Source organism: Leptinotarsa decemlineata, unplaced genomic scaffold (genome assembly GCF_025532065.1).
Source record: "Leptinotarsa decemlineata unplaced genomic scaffold, Ldec_3_MD MMD2_P_RNA_scaffold_12, whole genome shotgun sequence".
Classification (NCBI taxonomy): Eukaryota; Metazoa; Arthropoda; class Insecta; order Coleoptera; family Chrysomelidae; genus Leptinotarsa; species Leptinotarsa decemlineata.
The window spans coordinates 10080311-10097549 of NW_027412526.1; the positions used below are offsets into that span (position 1 = coordinate 10080311).

The following is a 17239-nucleotide window of genomic DNA, read 5'->3' on the forward strand; positions in this document are numbered from 1 at the left end:
TCATACAATACGGTTCTCATCTAAGGTTCTCGTATACTATCCCTGGTTCTCTGGTAGCACATAAACACATGAACCTATCGAAGAAGTGGAGTAACCGAACGGTCGATGAAGCATTCTATTCAAGGATCTTTCAATTTTTCCAGGAGCGTTCTTGTATTCTGTAATCTCTTCCTGACGTTCAGTGTTATTACAGAAGTTTATTGTTAGATTTTGAGCAAACTAAATTTTTCTAAGAGTGGAATAATCGAAGTATTTTGGATAAGGAGAAGAGTCAAATAACCGAACACTCGATGAAGAGGGGGAAACGGATACTCGTCATAAACCACTCCTATAAATTCAGTTGTCATCTGTCATTTAGGAATAGTGTTTAAATTTTTCTTGTGTTCATTACGGTACGGCACTTGGCGCTTTCGACAGGGTAAAAGTGAAGCGTACTTAGTTGGTGATTTTGCTATTGTCGGACATTTAGTAGTTTTCTTCGTGGAGAGTAAACAAATAATAGAGACAGTTTCTGTACTGAATCTTCAGTGTTTGTGTATCAGGATAGTTCTTGAAGTGAGTATATGTTTTCTTTTCATTTAAAATAAATCGCATTTTGCGGCATCCGCCATCTTTGCTTTACAACTCGGCGGCTTGGTGTCTAAACGGCATTATTTCATAAATTTTCATTTTTGCAAATTCTGTTCTGAATATTGAAATACAATTTTCATTTCAGTAACGCTGCTATGAGTTACTACAAACCCAGGTAAGATGAATATTGGCGAAAGTAAGGCGAATGTTCAGAAAGTGTTGATGGAGTTTCATAAAATGTCAATAATTTTTTAAATTTATGCAAACTTGGCATTCAAGGCTGCTTAAAAATTACTCGACGACTTTCAGTTGTCTTTAAATCTAGTTAAGGCTTCGTTTTTAAATCCGGTATCGACCAAGTAAACGCTATTTATTAAGCTTGAAAAGAACACTGATAGAGGGGGTACATTTATCAGCATCTCCATTACTCCATTTAACTTTTGGCTGAATTTGTACGAGGTCGATACATATTTTACAAGGAAAGATAGATATAGGAAAGGAACAGAGCAGAACTTCATATCTGTTGAATTTTGATTTATCTTTCAAAATTGAGTTTGAAAATATGGGGTTAAAACTGGTTTTGTGTCAGTGTAGTTTTAGGAAATAACTACTTTGTTTTTTACAAAGCTTATGGGTGATTTGTTGATTTTGCATTTGCAAGAATGTAAGAAAAGTGTAGCAGTGACACCTTTGGTTTATCTTTTGCGCTACCTAACTTCACATCTGTGAGATTGAAGTTCTCAAATGATGTGAATATAGACTTACAGTAGGATAAAGGCAGGATTACACATGCTTCATCAAAGAAAAAAAGCAATAAAAATCATATTTTTACATAGCATCCTTTTCTTCCACAAGTGAAAACAATTACCTATTGTTACATGGGATTTTTACTATTAGAGAATTTCAAAAATGCAAGCAATTCTTCATTACAAGGTTAGAAGTGGTCACATCATTTTATTTTCATTAATTTGTTACTTATATTGATGACGCCTGTGTATTCTTTCTTCGCCAACTGTAACGAACGTATTTTTATCACATGTTTGCATTCAGAGTTATTCCCCATTGGTTTTTTCATAAGTAGCAAAGTATTCTTATATTTTGACAATTGAATTCTTCTCGAAACAGGAACTAAACTGTGTGTATGTGTGTTCTGGATGTACCTTTTATGCATTTTTTTTTCTTGAACAAAATTTCTTGGATATGGTAATATGTTTTAATTTTACAGTTACAGCCAGTCTGTAGCAATGGTTCGAGGTAGAGGATATTCTTCGAGAAGTTCTTATCGCGGTGGTTCTGGTCGAGGTAATTCCTCATGGGGAGGAAACAGAGGACGAGGAGATGGAGGATATTCAGGTTCAAGATATTCCTCACATTTTTCTGGTATGGAATCCAGGAGTCCTTATGATTCGAAACCCAAGTATTCAAGTTCAGCGGACAGATTTTCTAGATCAGATGATTACCATAAGTCTTACAGATCTGTAAGTATTATTTTGAATAATATTTCATGCATTCATTGAATTTTGTTGATACATTTAGTAAAATCTTGACTCACAAATCAAAATAACATTGCATTTAAATATAACAGGCTTATTTGTTATTTCAGAATAGATTTTCATTTATCTAAGAAATAATTAAACAAATAATAAAAATAACGTCACATCCACGAAAAAGATGTCAGATCTAAATAGCTGTAATTGTTGTGCCTGACTTGCCAGGAATTTCAATTTGGCTGGAATCACTGTTGAAGTAGATATTCTTCTAGAGCAAATTATTTATTTATTCATTCATCCAAACATGGTGACTACATGGATATCAGATAAAATATATAATTTTAGTTATTAATACATAATAAAAATAGTACATAATAATTACAATACAATGTATTCATAACTTCAAATGTCAGTATACAAGAACCACAGGGAAAGATTATACAGAAATATTGAGTATATAATTCAATATTAATTGATGAAAACTATTTTGAGGTGAAGTCCAATCAAAGGATGTTAAGACACCAATTTGATTAGCCAATCGAAGCATGTATTCGAGAGAAGATCTAGTTCCATATAAATTTGAAGGGTAGTTAAATTCACAGTATCACAGCGGTACATTAAATGGTATGAAAGATAATTTTGCAGGACAATCTATTCTACTGTTTAAAAACATGCCTTTGATGGGGAGATGATATTTTAAATTCTATTCTTTAATCTCCATTTATGATATTCAAAAAAATGATATCAGCAAATTATTTTGCACTTTTTCTAGATCACCGAGTTGAATTCTCGTTTGACCAAACTTCGGATGCATAGTCAAGTTTGGAAGGTATAATAAAGTGATTTAATAGTTTTTATACTGGTAAAATGCCTGCTTTCTCTGATTATGTATTATAACATCCAATTAGCAAATTTTATGATATTGTGAATATGGTTGGCAAAGGAAAAAGTAGAATTATAAGTTACCCCCAAATCTTTAATGTCCTCTACAAGCTCCAATATTTTATTATCCATTGTGTAATCTAAAACAACTTGGTGTTTGATTTTATTCTTAGTTAGAACATGACATTTACTTATGTCGAATGAAAGTTTATTATCATGACTCCATTTTACTATTGAATCTTTCTGTAAGAGTATACATTCCCTAACCGTTTTCAAATTTTTGACAAATCTTAAATCGTTTGCAAAAAGTAAACCATAGGAATGATTTTCCAGTACTGATGAAAGCTCGTTAATGAACAATGTAAACGATAGAGGCCCCGAATTGGAACCTTGTGGGACTCCTGAAGTTATAGGGAACTTTAAAGATATATTTTGATTATGTTTAACAATAAAAATCTATTTTGTAGGTAATTTGACAATAACTGTAATATCCGCCCTAATTTATGCAGTAATACATTATGATCCACCTGAACAAATGTTTTTCTGAAATCAGTATAGAGTATACCCAACTGGGACGTATTTTCAAAACATTCACACTGGAAAAAAAATATATTGGATTCAATTGATTTATTTGTCATGAATCCATGTCGCTCTGGGACAATATATTTATTGGCATATTGATACTTTGTATGAATAATTTATTCAAATAATTTTGCTGGAGAACGCCGTATTCAAATTGGTCTATAGTTCTCTGTATCCTATTATGTAACGAGTACGTTTGTAATTCAACCAATTCACAATTTAATCACACTTGTTGGAATGTAATCGCAAATATACTTTTCTTAATCAGTGTCGTAAGTTATTTCAAGTTTTAATTATTTTTAGGACTCCAGCTACTTAGGCCGTGAAAGCAGGCGGTCCCCTGAACGCAAAAGAATGAGATTAGATGTAAGTATATCTACAATTTTTCGTTTTCCACAGGTTTCATTAGAAAGGCAACACCGAAAAACCTATAATGGTTCAGCTCTATGATTTGCGAGTACGAGAAAAGCTGCTGAGAAATTCTGTATTGACAGAATTTATTTCAGACTGAAAGATGCAGATGTAATTCAAAAAGGACAGTACAAGTAGTAATCATCCGATAGTAGAGTATAATAGAAAGAAATAAAATTTGAATGCCTTTACGTTTTGTTTTGACTCGTAAACCCAATAGACTTGACGTCTGAGGGCGATGAGATTATTCACATTGTTGCTTATCTGTGTTATCCAGGCTACTAGTTCAAGACATGAAAGTTCTTATGGAGGATATGGAGCGAGTGGTAGACACGACCCTCCCAGCTATTCGGAGCGAAGATATTCTGGAGAGAGGCACACCTCCACCCCATTCTCTACCAGAAGAGATGAATTTCGAAGGCCTTCCGGACCTCCTCGAGGAACTTATAGAGGTCGCCTCAGTACTAGGGGCACAAGAGGGCTAAGAGGTAGAGACCGCCCGATAAGAAGACGTCTGGTAGACAGTTCATATACAATACGCAAGCGAATTGTACCTAGAACATCTGACTACAGTAGGAGGTTAAAGATATCTAGAATGAGGAGGTAAATACATTTTATTGCAGAAACAAAAAACAAAGAAAACCATGTTTTTCAATATTATTAGTTTGTGACAGTTTTACTTGAAAGTGGGCAGCGTTGCACAGGCAGCATGGTAGAAATCATGTGCATTACAGTAGAAGCATCAAAGAATTTTTATTTTTTTTTCATTGAAATTGTTGAAGAAGTGAATGTCCTAAGACAGTCCGAAAGAAAGAATAATACAATGCGTCATCCTGGTCCAGACAGTGTAACATTAAATAATTCTCTAGATTGAGAAATCTGAATCTACAATAGATCCACTTATCTTGATTTGAAATCTTCAATGTGACAAAGATGGAAGTCATGTTTAACAAAGAGTATTGGATGATTAAGTAGCGACAGATGGATAAAGATTGTTAAATGCTTGTATGAATATTTTGAGGTGTTTTGAAACTAATACCATTTTCTGTGAAGTCTGCTGTCATTTTTATCTGTTTCTTTGTACCAAGTATTTTTATTTTCAACATGTTTGACGTTGCTGTGTTTATCTGTGTAGCACATTACTTTTTCTGTCTACCCGTTTGTTTGGTTATCTTTCACTTGAGTTCTGTTTTTAACACACTTCCACTTAGATTTTCTGTTTTTCCAGGTTTTTCAATTCCTTCCTTTTAATCCCTTCCTACTTTACGTGTATCAGTATTCATCTGTTGACTTTTTGTTAACTTTGTTTTTTTATGTATTCAAATTGGTCTGTTTTTTCCTTCAGCTATTATATTCACCTTTCTGAATTGTATGACTAATATTGTGTCCTCTAATTTTACGTTTGTTATCTGTTCTGACACTACTTGTTTTTTTGTTTTCAAACATTTCTGATGTGGTTTGGGACTTACTTCTGTTGGAAATTACTGTTTGTTGGTAACCAACTCTTTTCTAAACTTTCAATTGAATGTTTTTTCTTACATCATTGAAAATTCTACAGAATATGAGATTATGCATTTTTGGAAATGCACACGACATGCAAGGGATCAGTCAAAATCAAAATCTTAATCATGTGGAGAAATAACATCAAATACGTTCAAGGATAAATGATACCAACATAATATCGACATGAATTGTGAATAGTGATACCGAGAAAATACTTGTGATAGGTCGAAAATCATATATGGGGCAGGAGCTGGAATTTACTGTGCAGGCAGCAATTAACATTACTGCTACTTGCCCTGTCGATACATATCCTTCAAGGTAGAAGTGTAAGGGATCTTGCAATTAGAGGGATAGACGGTTAAGCTGATTACTGAGTGGTCTCAACTCAAAGTTCAAAAAGCTTGAACAATTAAATAATTTCAAATCTTATTATTCAAATATAATGTTTATAAGTTTGAAAGAAATAACTGGCTTTGACGAAAATAACTTGTCCAACAGTCGAATGAACAAATTGGTTAAATAGCACTGATTATTGAATTATGAATTTTTCTCATATTCGATTCTTTAGTTTGTGTAAGTAGGTAGGTCTAAAGTGAATGGGTCTATTTGACCCTCCACCGCAACCCACAAGGGTTTATTGTGGCTCACACCCATTTACACACAGCCAAATAAACCCAGCTTCTTAACGAAGCTGGTTAGTTTGTATGGCGAGTGGTCTTTCAGGTCAGATGGTGAGAGTACGGATCTGCCGAACTCAAAGAACCTGATTCGGTCTCCAGCAGGGCAGGCACAAAGTATATGCTCTGCTGTTTTCATCATTTTCAAGACAGAGGTGACACACACTGTCTTCCGACAGTCCAAGTCTCTACATATGATGATTCAAATGACGGTGACCTGTAAGAAGGCCTGTTAGACATCGTAGTTCATCCCTACTGTAGTCCAACAACTGTTTGGAATCAAGCTTCGAAGGGTGAATAAACGACTTGGAGTGAGCCAATCCTGGAAGATTCTGCCAGAAGTCCATAAATCTTCTTGCCATCCAGGTGTTCAGTGTTTGTTTGGCAAAGCCCAAAGCAATGCCAATGACAGGTTTTGGTCCAATGAGGCCACTTGCAGCACCCTCCTTTGCAAGAGAGTCAGCAGCTTCATTGCCTTCCAGGTCAGTTTGGCCAGGAATCCAGCCCAGAGACAATCTATTAAGTCTTCCTATCAAGGAGAGTCGTTTTTGTCAGTTTGCTACCAATTTAGACGTTGCTCGGTAGGTGCCAAGAGCTACCAACGCCTCTTGACTGTCTGAGAATATTTTCATTGGCTTGTGTGTGAGGTTGGATTTATCCAATCTCTCAGCACACAATTCAATAGCGTAAATTTCCGCTTGAAATAGTCGCATAAGTTCCTAGGTAGGTAGATAACTCTGTCCTGGGTCTGCGACTGAAAACATCTGCATCAGAACCGGAAGGTGTTGATCCATCTATGAACCAACAACTATCTGCTCTTGATATTTCCTTCTCCCGGAGAATCCAGTCCTCTCTACTCGGGAATAGTACTTTATAAGGCAGTTCGAAGTTGACAGAGGCATAAATTCAGAGGCATACAATGTCAACCAACAGTCTGTTGCACTCTGCATTGAATTGATTTGTGCAATTGGCAATGTGCACAAGTCTGTATGCAGTCCATCTAGCCTCTCTCTCCAGAAAAATGTTGAGAGGAGGTAGATCTAGAAGGATCTCCATGGTCGCTGACGGTGTGGTACTGATGTCATCACTGATGGTCAGACAAGCCTGTTTCTGTAAGCCAGAGAGCTTCGCTTGGACCGTTTTCTGTGAAACCTTCGGTCACTAAGCAATTGCTCCATATGTGGTCATTGGTCTGAAAATCATCACATAAATCCAATGGATTTGTTTGGGACCTAAACCCCAAGTTTTACCACAAATCCTTCGACATGTCCATAGAGACAGTCTGGCTTTGCGTAAAACTTTTTCCAAGTGAGCGTTCCAGGTGAGTCTTTTATCAAGGACACTGCAAAGATATTTCATCTCCGTTCCAAATGGAATGACCACACCATTGAGGGAAAGTGGCGTTAGATCGTCCAATTTTCTTCTTTTGGTGAAGGGGATTAATGCAGGGGATTTTGCTGGGGTTGACGGACATCTGCTCCTTCAGGCACCAACCAACCACAACATCCATCGTGCTTTGGAGGATATTACAAGCTACAATTCCCGACGTGGACCTTGCCAGGATGACGAGGTCATCTGCAAAAGCTTGCAGCTCAACTTTTCTTCTGTCGAGGGCATCAAGCAGACTATCCACCAGGAGCGACCACAGAAGGGGAGATAGTACCCCACCTTGAGGGCAGCCCCTGGTTATCCTGAACCTGATAGCCTTGCCTTGAAGTGTCGTAGTTGCAATTCTGTTTACTAGCTGTTTACTGTTTACTAGATTTAGGTAGTGAATTGTCAAATGCTCCTTCAATATCAAGAAATACAGCAACCACTGTATACACAAATGCCGCTGTGCTAATACACAAATTATTCATACATACAATCTATTTACATATTTATGTAATTTTTGTATAGGCCAGAGCGTGAACTATAATCTTAAAAATACCTTTATTTTGATGAGATTACTAGTAAGTAGAGCACGACAGAATGTTAAAAAAAAAAATGAAAATAATTTTTACCAGCTTTTTGAACTTTATGACCAACCACTGTGTGGTGAATCAAAAAAGATTGATTGTACGAGGTATGTTCATGGGTTTGGAGAGTCCAATTGTCAATGTTTTCATTATGTTGGTATACATGACCCTGAAGTATGATAACATTTTCTATATTAATTGTTTACTTTGTCGTATCTCCCAACTAAAACAACACGAAAAAATCTTTTTTGGAGAAAGGTGTTCTTATGAATATGCCCTACAGCGATAGATTGGTGCTTTTGCTGTCAGGTTCCATTATATTCATAGATTTCTGTGGATTTTTGACCATCTTCCATTTTGACCGAGACTATCAACATTTCTCCCAAATGACTAGTTGGCATCTTCAGGAGTACTAAAATTATTATGATTTGAATCCAAAGTTCTTAGTCACTTTTGTACAGGCAGTGTTCGTAGGAATTTTACCTCCATCGTTATTTGCGAACATAGTTAATGGTTACTAGGAATCATTTTAACTATACTTTCTAGACTATTTTTTTTTATAATAATGAGAATACAAATTTATTCTGGTTCGGATCTTTGAAATTAAAAATGTCTTTTTCTTTGTATTGCTGAAACCTTCAGATTGTTTCCTAAATAAATTGTATATGATTTGGTAGCAAAACACCTGAAAATATTCAAAGAAGCGATTGCAACAAATGTGGATTTTGAAAAAATGCGTAGAGCAAAACTTCATGGAGTTTGAACAATTAAGAATTATCCATCAAGACCTATATAATAAATGAATAGAACAGATGAGACGATTACGATCTACCATTCAAGGTTTTTGTTTAGTAAAAAAAACTACAAATAAGAATAGTATTGTAATTCTGGCATCATTTAATCTTCGATTTTTTGATAAACGTTATCAAGTCCCACAAAAATACTGGACATTTTTGTTTACAATTTTACTGCTATCCAAGTTTTCAAAGGAATTGCCTATCTACCTATACCATCTTTTATACATTATCGATTGAAGATTAAAAAGGGGCATCAGGTTTCCATTGAGTTGAGGATGAAGCAATTGATTTGGTATTTTACACATTTTTACCATGGACCCCGTTTTCGACCTCGATGATCGATTATTCCAAATGTAAATCAAAAGTGGAATTTTAGTATACTTCTCTAACTGAATAGTAACATCACAGCATATTGGACAATTTTCATTAAAAATACTACACAAATCACACATTAAGATGAAAAATTTATACTAAATTGATGATCATAAAAATAAAATTCTTGAACTATGTGACTGGAGTGGATATAAAGGACGATGGCACATAAATGATGCTACTTTATGCTTTATTGCTGATGACTTTCATGAAATGAAAATCCTTATGTAGAATCTGCACTGACGTGGACGAGATATTGCATGAAATTGTCAAACGAATTGCAATAATTATTTGTGTGAATATGTAATCGATTTTGTAGATGAAGACCTATATAGATTCTTCGAAAACATAGTTGATACTGGGTTTTCGTTCATCTTTGAATTATGATGGTGATGATAAATGATTTATCATTTGGGAGAGAGTTGTGGGAATATGTAATTTTCATTCCGGAATGGGTAACCTCCTATACCATAAGTACTTTATCAGCATTGTATGAAAAAACTGATCCAAAATGTTTTATGACATTTTAGTTTTTTCAAACTTAATGTCAGCATCTTTGACTCACCCTGATGATCTTGACTAGTCTTCAGAGAATTAAGAGATTCATAATTTGGACTAAATGGTGTTTGGCTGAATTGCATTTCATAGTTAATTTTCCTCTTTTCTACTTCCACATTGGTATAGTTGAGTCTCACAAATGATTTTCACGATGAACCTTGAACACTTCAAAAAGTATAGCAAGTGTTGTACAACGTTAGCAGGGAGTTCCAGAAGAAGACCACATAATTTAGTACTCCCCAAATGGGTTTTTGGGATTTTGTTGTTTGACATTGACTTGTAAAAATCTATTTTTTGATTTAGCGCAATCGTTGCAAGACGGGCAATCAGAAGGAGGGACAGTGAGAAGGAATCTGATGATGATGCAGAAAAAAAAGAAAAGAACGAAGACGAAGAAGTAGAGAAAGAAGATGGTGACAAAGATGGCGAAAAGAGTCCCACAAAAGATAAAGATGCTGCCGATAAGGATGACAAGTCTGAGAGTGGAGACGAGAAGAAGAAAAAGAGAACTTTCATCAAGCTGCATTGCCCTCAATGTTCGGTGAAGGCGATCACTTTCAGAAAATACGAAATCCATCTTCAGAGCAAGACTCACTTGTTCGCCATGCGGAAGGTCGCTTTGAAACAAAAGGGTATTCTGGCTCAGATGAGGCAGGCCCAGAGGAATACTCAAAACGAACTTGAGAAGAGTAGTGATGAATTGTCCACCAAAACCAATTTCTGTCCACTCTGCAAGCTAAATTACAAACAGAAGAAGGCTGTGCATCAACTTTCGGAAGCTCACAAGAATATGAAGAAGTTTTTGATGCCGTACTGCAAAGTGTGCAATATTACATTCAAGAGCCCCATGATTTTCGAGAACCATCTGTGCTCCATCGACCACATGAAGGTAAGTGAATTCTAGCCTTCTATTTCATTTATGTAGGTATTTTTGAAGCTTATATCTGAAGTTTCACTTCTGTAGGTGTCTGAATTGAGTGGTTTGCGATGCATGTTGGTTTCTAATTTGCCAAGTTTAATAAATCAGTTTGTATTTCTTAAGCCACTAAAGTATTGTCATTTCATATATTCATTTGATGAACTATATTGTTTAACTGTCCTGTTTACAAATATTGAGATCAGCAGAATTATTTTCTGAAAGTGCTGTTTTCTTAGGACTCTATGGAATTTTTAGACTTTTTTTTAAATTATTGTATTGAGTTTGAATATTGGCATTTGGTCATGATGCTTAGGTTTGTTCATCTTCTGCGGCAGTCTAAAGTGCAATTATTCCACAGATGAAGTATTATGCTGATATCGTTGGTGTTTGCTTATTTTCATAGAAAAATGTGAAGAAGTTACTATTTTTAGCTATAACATTATCATCTATTTTCATAAAGTATTGGCCAATTCCATGGCATAACTGATATAGATATTTTCACTACTTGGGTCATCATAGTCCATTTATTCCAAGTCTGCGGCAAACTTTGCATCCTCTTTTTCCGTCTGACTTTTTAAGGCACACATTCCAAAAATCTTGTTCCCTATTCTAATTTGCATAGGTCCTTTGCCTATTACTGTATACTGCCTCTGCCCCCTTGTCGCATTGCCTACAGCCTACAATTCAACACCAAAAACATACTCAACTGATGCAGTAACTTTATTGAATTACTTCAGTTTTTTGGATTTTGAAACTCCCAAGTAGATAATACACTTTGTACCCAATCAACAATCCTTCCAGATTCAATTAGAATCTTTCTATAAATTGATGGATGTAGCCGTTACTACGTGGTAGGAAATCATAATGAAGAAAAGAGAATTGCAGCTTTTTACCACTTTTATTTGTAACTAACGTTACTGCAGTTTCGTCCTATGAGGACATTTTCAAACTTATATATTAAACTAACAATGATTGATTACATTAGTTGTGGAATTGGCCGCGGTGGTAGTGCGCCGGACTCACGATCGGAAGACAGGCAGTAATGTCTGTAGAGCTAGGTTTTCTGAAAATATTGAACTCAAATTTATTCTGATTGTGTGTAATGTATAAGTTTGAAAATGTCCTTATAGAACGAAACTTCAGTAACATTAGTTATAAATGAAAGTAAAAAAAAAATCCGTTTTTCCGTTAACCAGCTGTCGCACCCCTACGACAACCCTCAGAAGCCGAAACTTGTGCAAGCTAAGGATTAACGAGGTCCTACCTTTTAACGTGTGACTCTTAACATGGGTTTGGACGATAGCAAGTGAAAATCTATCGTTCATACTATCACACTATTCAGACTATCGTTCGAACCACCGACCAACACAGCAGTCAATTCGAGTGAGTGAACAAAGCACCCACATCTAACCGCCTGACTAGCAACATGGCTGGTGGGAGAAAACATAGAAAGTTTCAATTCTCTTTTCTTCATTAATTAGAATAATTATTGGTAAATTATTCTAATAATTTTTTAAATAGTGTCTGTCCAATCTACAATAGTGTTATTTCAAATTTTTCTTGAACTACACCACTATTAGATAAACATTTTGCTGAAATGTATATGGCTGAAATTTGAAAACAAATATGGAAAGAATATTTGATAATAGTGTGAAAGAATGACCCTCTAGTTTGTTAATTAGTATATTGCCCTGATATATTGTATGTTGATATCCTAAGAAATGAAGATTGTAAAATGAAACAAGGGCTGAATGAAAAAGTTACTGGAGAATTAACTCATCTTTCGTCACAAATTGTAGCCTGAAATGCAACTACCCAGTTAATGGCTCAATATGGCACTTTCAAAAAATCTTTTTTACAAATGTTATCATTTTGATTTCATTTTTTTATTGGACTCTCTAGGCATCATGAATTTTTAGTTTGGCCACATTCATTATTTAATCAAAACTTCCGATTAACACCTACTTGCCTTTGATTTGTTTGAAATATTTCCTTCATTAAACATTTTTTTTTAGCGCAAGCAAAGAATGGAAAACAGCAGTGATGTATCTGCCGAGGAAGATAACTTGGAAAATTTCACAACCATTGATTCTGTTGGTGATGTTGATGGCGAAGGAGGTATGTATGGGAGGTGTAATATTATTAATTCTAATACTGTTGGGCCCATGAAAGAATATAAATGCGTCATTAATTAGTGCACTTCATCTGAGTCGAAAAACGAAAGAAAACGAAGCGATGTGGCTACAGGTCCGAACAATCTAGACTAATGAAGTATTTGTAATGCACTGTTTGGTTTATCGGTGAACCATCAGAATGAATAGAACTCTGAAGAAGCCAGCCACTCGAGCTGGCGAAACGTTAGGATACAGTTCCAAACCACGACGGCACGTCCTGGCACAACTTTTGCTAGCTGCATCTATTAATTTGATTGATGTCAAATTGGGTACCAATGTATCTTGACATTCACCTTACTGTCATAGAAAAGGCCACTTACGAGAATGTTTTTGACGCCTCAGTAACTTTTTTTTTTATAAAACTCAAATTATAACTGACATTTTAATGTTGCTCACATATTTATATGGAAACCCAAACGTCACAAGTGATCTTGATAACTTGGAACTGCGAAGACAGGGACCTGTTTTTTTCTATAAATACTTCACAAAAAACGACTTCTCACACTTAACTCCATCACGAGGAACATATGTTTAAAGTACGAGGCAAAACACAAAGAAATTATTCTTTTAGAGGATTTTTCTAGAGTGCTTATGTAGCTCCATAAAAAACATTTGCTTTCCTGTGCATTTTCCCAAAAAAGTTTATACAAATTTTGGTTATTCAACTATTTTTGAAGCATTTTTAAAAACTATTTTAATAGTAGTAGTAGTAGTAGTAGTAGTAGTAGTAGTATCTTTATTCATCATTAAAGCAATCTACAGATCTTTGCAGTTGAACACATAAAATGCTTATCAGACCAGTCAAATATGGATTTACATACTAGTTTAAAATTTTAATATTAAAGTAATTATAAAATAAAACAAAGATTAAAAAGAATTCATTCATTAAATGTATAAGATTCACATTAAATTATCATATTGAAAAATATTCTTCCAGGGAATAAAATGCCTGATCAACAAGAAATTCATATAGTTCACTTTTAAATTTATTCAAGTTATTTTGACCAGAACATAATTCCAAATATTTATTATAACATTTTATTTGTTTATATCTATGTGATTTTTGTCCAAGAGTCATCCTTGAGAATGGTTGATATATTTTGTTCTTATTTCTTGTTTCATGGCGGTGATTATTTGTATTCTTAGGGATATTTTGTTGTTTAAAATCTATGATAAGTTTGAATATATAGAGACAAGGCAGGGTTAAGATTCCAGACCTTTTAAACAATTCTTTACATGATGTCAGAGGCGAAACTCCCATCATACTTCTTAGTATTTTTTTTTTTGTATAATGAATGCATCATTTGCATACCTTGATGATCCCCAAAAGATAAGACCGTATGATAAAGCACTCTGTACATGGGGGAAATATACCATTTTTAAAATATCCTAGCTAACTGTATTTCTTAACTGCTTTAATAAGAAACAAACAGCTCAATTTAGCTACCAGTTTATTAATGTCTCCTTCCCAAGTTAATTTATGGTCTATTGTGACTCCTAAAAATTTTATTGATTGAATTTGTTGAATTGTTTGTCGATTCATTTTTATAGTTAAATTAGGATCGTAACTAAGATTTTTGGGTAAAAATGTCATAAAAAATGTTTTATTATTATTAACAGATAATCCATTGTTTTGACAGTAATCGTAAAATGCTTGGGCGCTTATGTTTGCTCTCGCACAACATTCTTGAGCTGTTTGGTTTTTTAAAGCAGAAATTTGTCATCTGCAAACAATTTCTAAATCTGATTGTTTTTCTAAGTAAGTTAGGTCGTTCATGAATACTATGAATAAGAGTGGTCCAAGTACAGAACCCTGAGGTACTCCCTGCGTAACATATTGTATATCAGATATACAATTATTTAGCACAATACACTGGCTTCTCCCATGCAAATATGATCTCAGCCAGTCATTGCCTATTCCTCTCATACCCTGATATTCTAATTTATCAAGCAGTAGCACATGGTCTACTGTATCAAATGCCCGACTTAGGTCAAAGTAGAGCGCAAGTGGGGTTTCCTTTCTATTCAACGTGTCATAAACAAAGGACGTAAGTTCATTTAGGGCAGTGATAGTAGATTTATTTCTTCTAAATCCATGCTGAAATTTCAGTAGTATATTATTTGATTCAAGAAAATTAATCAATCTGCTGTTACAACATATGTCGAAAGACTTTAGCAAGCTGACTTTGTAGACTGATATTTCTATAGTTTTTCAAATCATTTTTCTCTCCTTTGTTTTTATATATGGGTATTGATTTCGACCGCTTCAGTATATTGGGATATTCCCCACATATGAAGGACTCATTGATGAGATAACTTAAGGGCTCACATAGAACGTGGGCAGCTGCACTTAGTACTCTTCCACATATTTCATCAATGCCAGGACATGGCTTCAGCGATAATCTTTTTAATATTGATTCAACTTCAATGGTTGTAACTGGGGTGAAGAAAAAAAGATTTTAACTCACGATATTTGTTTACTGGTAATATGTTTTTTCCATAAAGACAGTTTTTTCACAACAAAGTATATATAATTCTTTTGTGCTTCCCAATTCGATCCACCATTTTGAATTTTTCTGGAAAGAGTAGAAGTTTTTGTTAAATATACAAAACTTCGTATTTTGAAATACTTTTGACAGTTCATATACAGTATGATTTGTTTGTCAGGTTCTGAAAATGAAGAGAAAAAAGAAGACGTGAAAGAACCTGTCAATGTGGGCATTGAAAAGATTCGTAAAATCGAAGCATACTATTGCGATCTCTGCAAAATGTATCTACAGAGAGGTGAAGAATCCGAGATGTCCACCATTCTGTCGAAGCACTGCAAGATCAGGGTTCACATGCAGAGATATGTCAGAATGAAGGAACGGCAAGATCTCGAAAAGCGCGCCGAAAAGTTGCAGCGTAAAGAAACTGCGGAGAGGGAAGATAAGGACAAGAAAGACGACAAGGAGAACGAATCAATAGAAGATGCAGAAACAAAAGATAAGAAAGGTTCCGATTGTTCCGCCAAGATGAACGATGATGAAGAAATGAAGGATGACAAACTGTGGGCGGACGTGGATAAAGACTTGGGGGATATTCTCGCAGAAGCAGAGTCTGGCAATAAGAGTTCAGACGAGGATGACGACTCTCATATCAACGGGGAGCGGTACGATAGGTAATAATTCGGATTGTTGTGTTGAATATTTTTATTATAGGTTTTTGTTTTTTGAAGGTTCAAGTTGAGCGAGAAAAATGGGGACGAGAAATTGATGGGCGCTGATGAGGAGAGTATTTTGGATGACAAGCTGGTCATTAAGGAAACTGAAGAGAAATAATTTTTGTTCCAGTGAAAATGTTTTGATTAATGTTGTGAATGGATACTGAATAATAATATTGAACATAATTAGAAAGTAATACATTTTTTATTTTGAAGTTTAAATAGATTCATTTTTAAGTTTTTGAATTTATGATTGAGTGTGAAATTATTGTACAAGTGATAGTGTTTAATTCTGGAAGATTAGTTTAATTTTCTTAAGAACTGCAATTTGAATTTATTACCATATATAAATGGATAACTTTCAATTTAGGGATATGTGTTATATGTAGTATTTAATAAATTACCTATTCCATTATTGACTTTTCATTCAAGTATTGGCAAATTTTATTGAAAATTTTACCAATCGCAGCATCTACAATATTCTTGAGAATAAGATTGACAACTCTGAAATTTGATGATCATAATGTTACGCTATTTACCAAATATCACTTGAGATATGGTGTCGCCTCCTGGGGATTTTGTGGAAAACGGTCTCTACAGCTTGTATTTGTTTTCCATAAAAGCAGTAAAATACATCTGTAACTCAAATATTAGGGACCATTGCAAACAACAACTCTTCAAATATACAATAATATAGTCGATGTCATTTAGGTTGGTTAATTAAATCGATCTGTACCTGAAATGAACAAAAATTTTACCTGAATCATCAATACTTTTTCTTAGATACCAAAACGATAATGGAATTGAATATTGTAGGTTAATTACATCTGTACCTGAAATGAACAAAGTGTTACCTGAATCATCAATACTTTACCTGAGATACTAAAACATTAATGGAACTTGAATAATTATTGTAGGTTAATTAAACCTTTACCTGAAATGAACAAAAACGTTACCTGAATCATCAATACTTTATCTGAGATACCAAAACATTAATGGAAGTTGAATATTCATTGTAGGTTAATTAAATCTGTATCTGAAATGAACAAAGTGTTACCTGAATCATCAATACTTTACCTGAGATACTAAAACATTAATGGAACTTGAATAATTATTGTAGGTTAATTAAACCTTTACCTGAAAT

The 17239-nt window shown here is 34.5% G+C and overlaps 1 protein-coding gene across 2 annotated transcripts; it reads left to right on the forward strand.

Moving 5' to 3' along the window:
• Positions 1-371: 371 nt before the first annotated feature.
• Positions 372-16510, forward strand: LOC111506353 (uncharacterized). 2 transcript variants are annotated; one of them, XM_074173864.1, is made up of 9 exons: positions 372-555; positions 716-745; positions 1796-2048; positions 3828-3890; positions 4213-4538; positions 10104-10689; positions 12735-12837; positions 15561-16053; positions 16111-16510. In XM_074173864.1, the coding sequence occupies exons 2-9, from the start codon at positions 726-728 to the stop codon at positions 16211-16213; spliced, it is 1947 nt and encodes a 648-aa protein (XP_074029965.1). In that variant the 5' UTR covers positions 372-555; positions 716-725; the 3' UTR covers positions 16214-16510. The 2 variants fall into 2 exon arrangements, with proteins under 2 accessions (XP_074029965.1, XP_074029969.1); XM_074173868.1 differs by lacking the exon at positions 716-745.
• The last annotated feature ends 729 nt before the right edge of the window (positions 16511-17239 follow it).

What these genes read in the sequence shown, in the direction of transcription:
- LOC111506353 (XM_074173864.1), top strand. Translation starts at nt 726, where the DNA reads ATGAGTTACTACAAACCCAG. An exon ending in ACCATAAGTCTTACAGATCT is followed by an intron (nt 2,049 to 3,827) that starts GTAAGTATTATT and finishes AATTATTTTTAG; the next exon opens with GACTCCAGCTACTTAGGCCG. An exon ending in GCAAAAGAATGAGATTAGAT is followed by an intron (nt 3,891 to 4,212) that starts GTAAGTATATCT and finishes TGTGTTATCCAG; the next exon opens with GCTACTAGTTCAAGACATGA.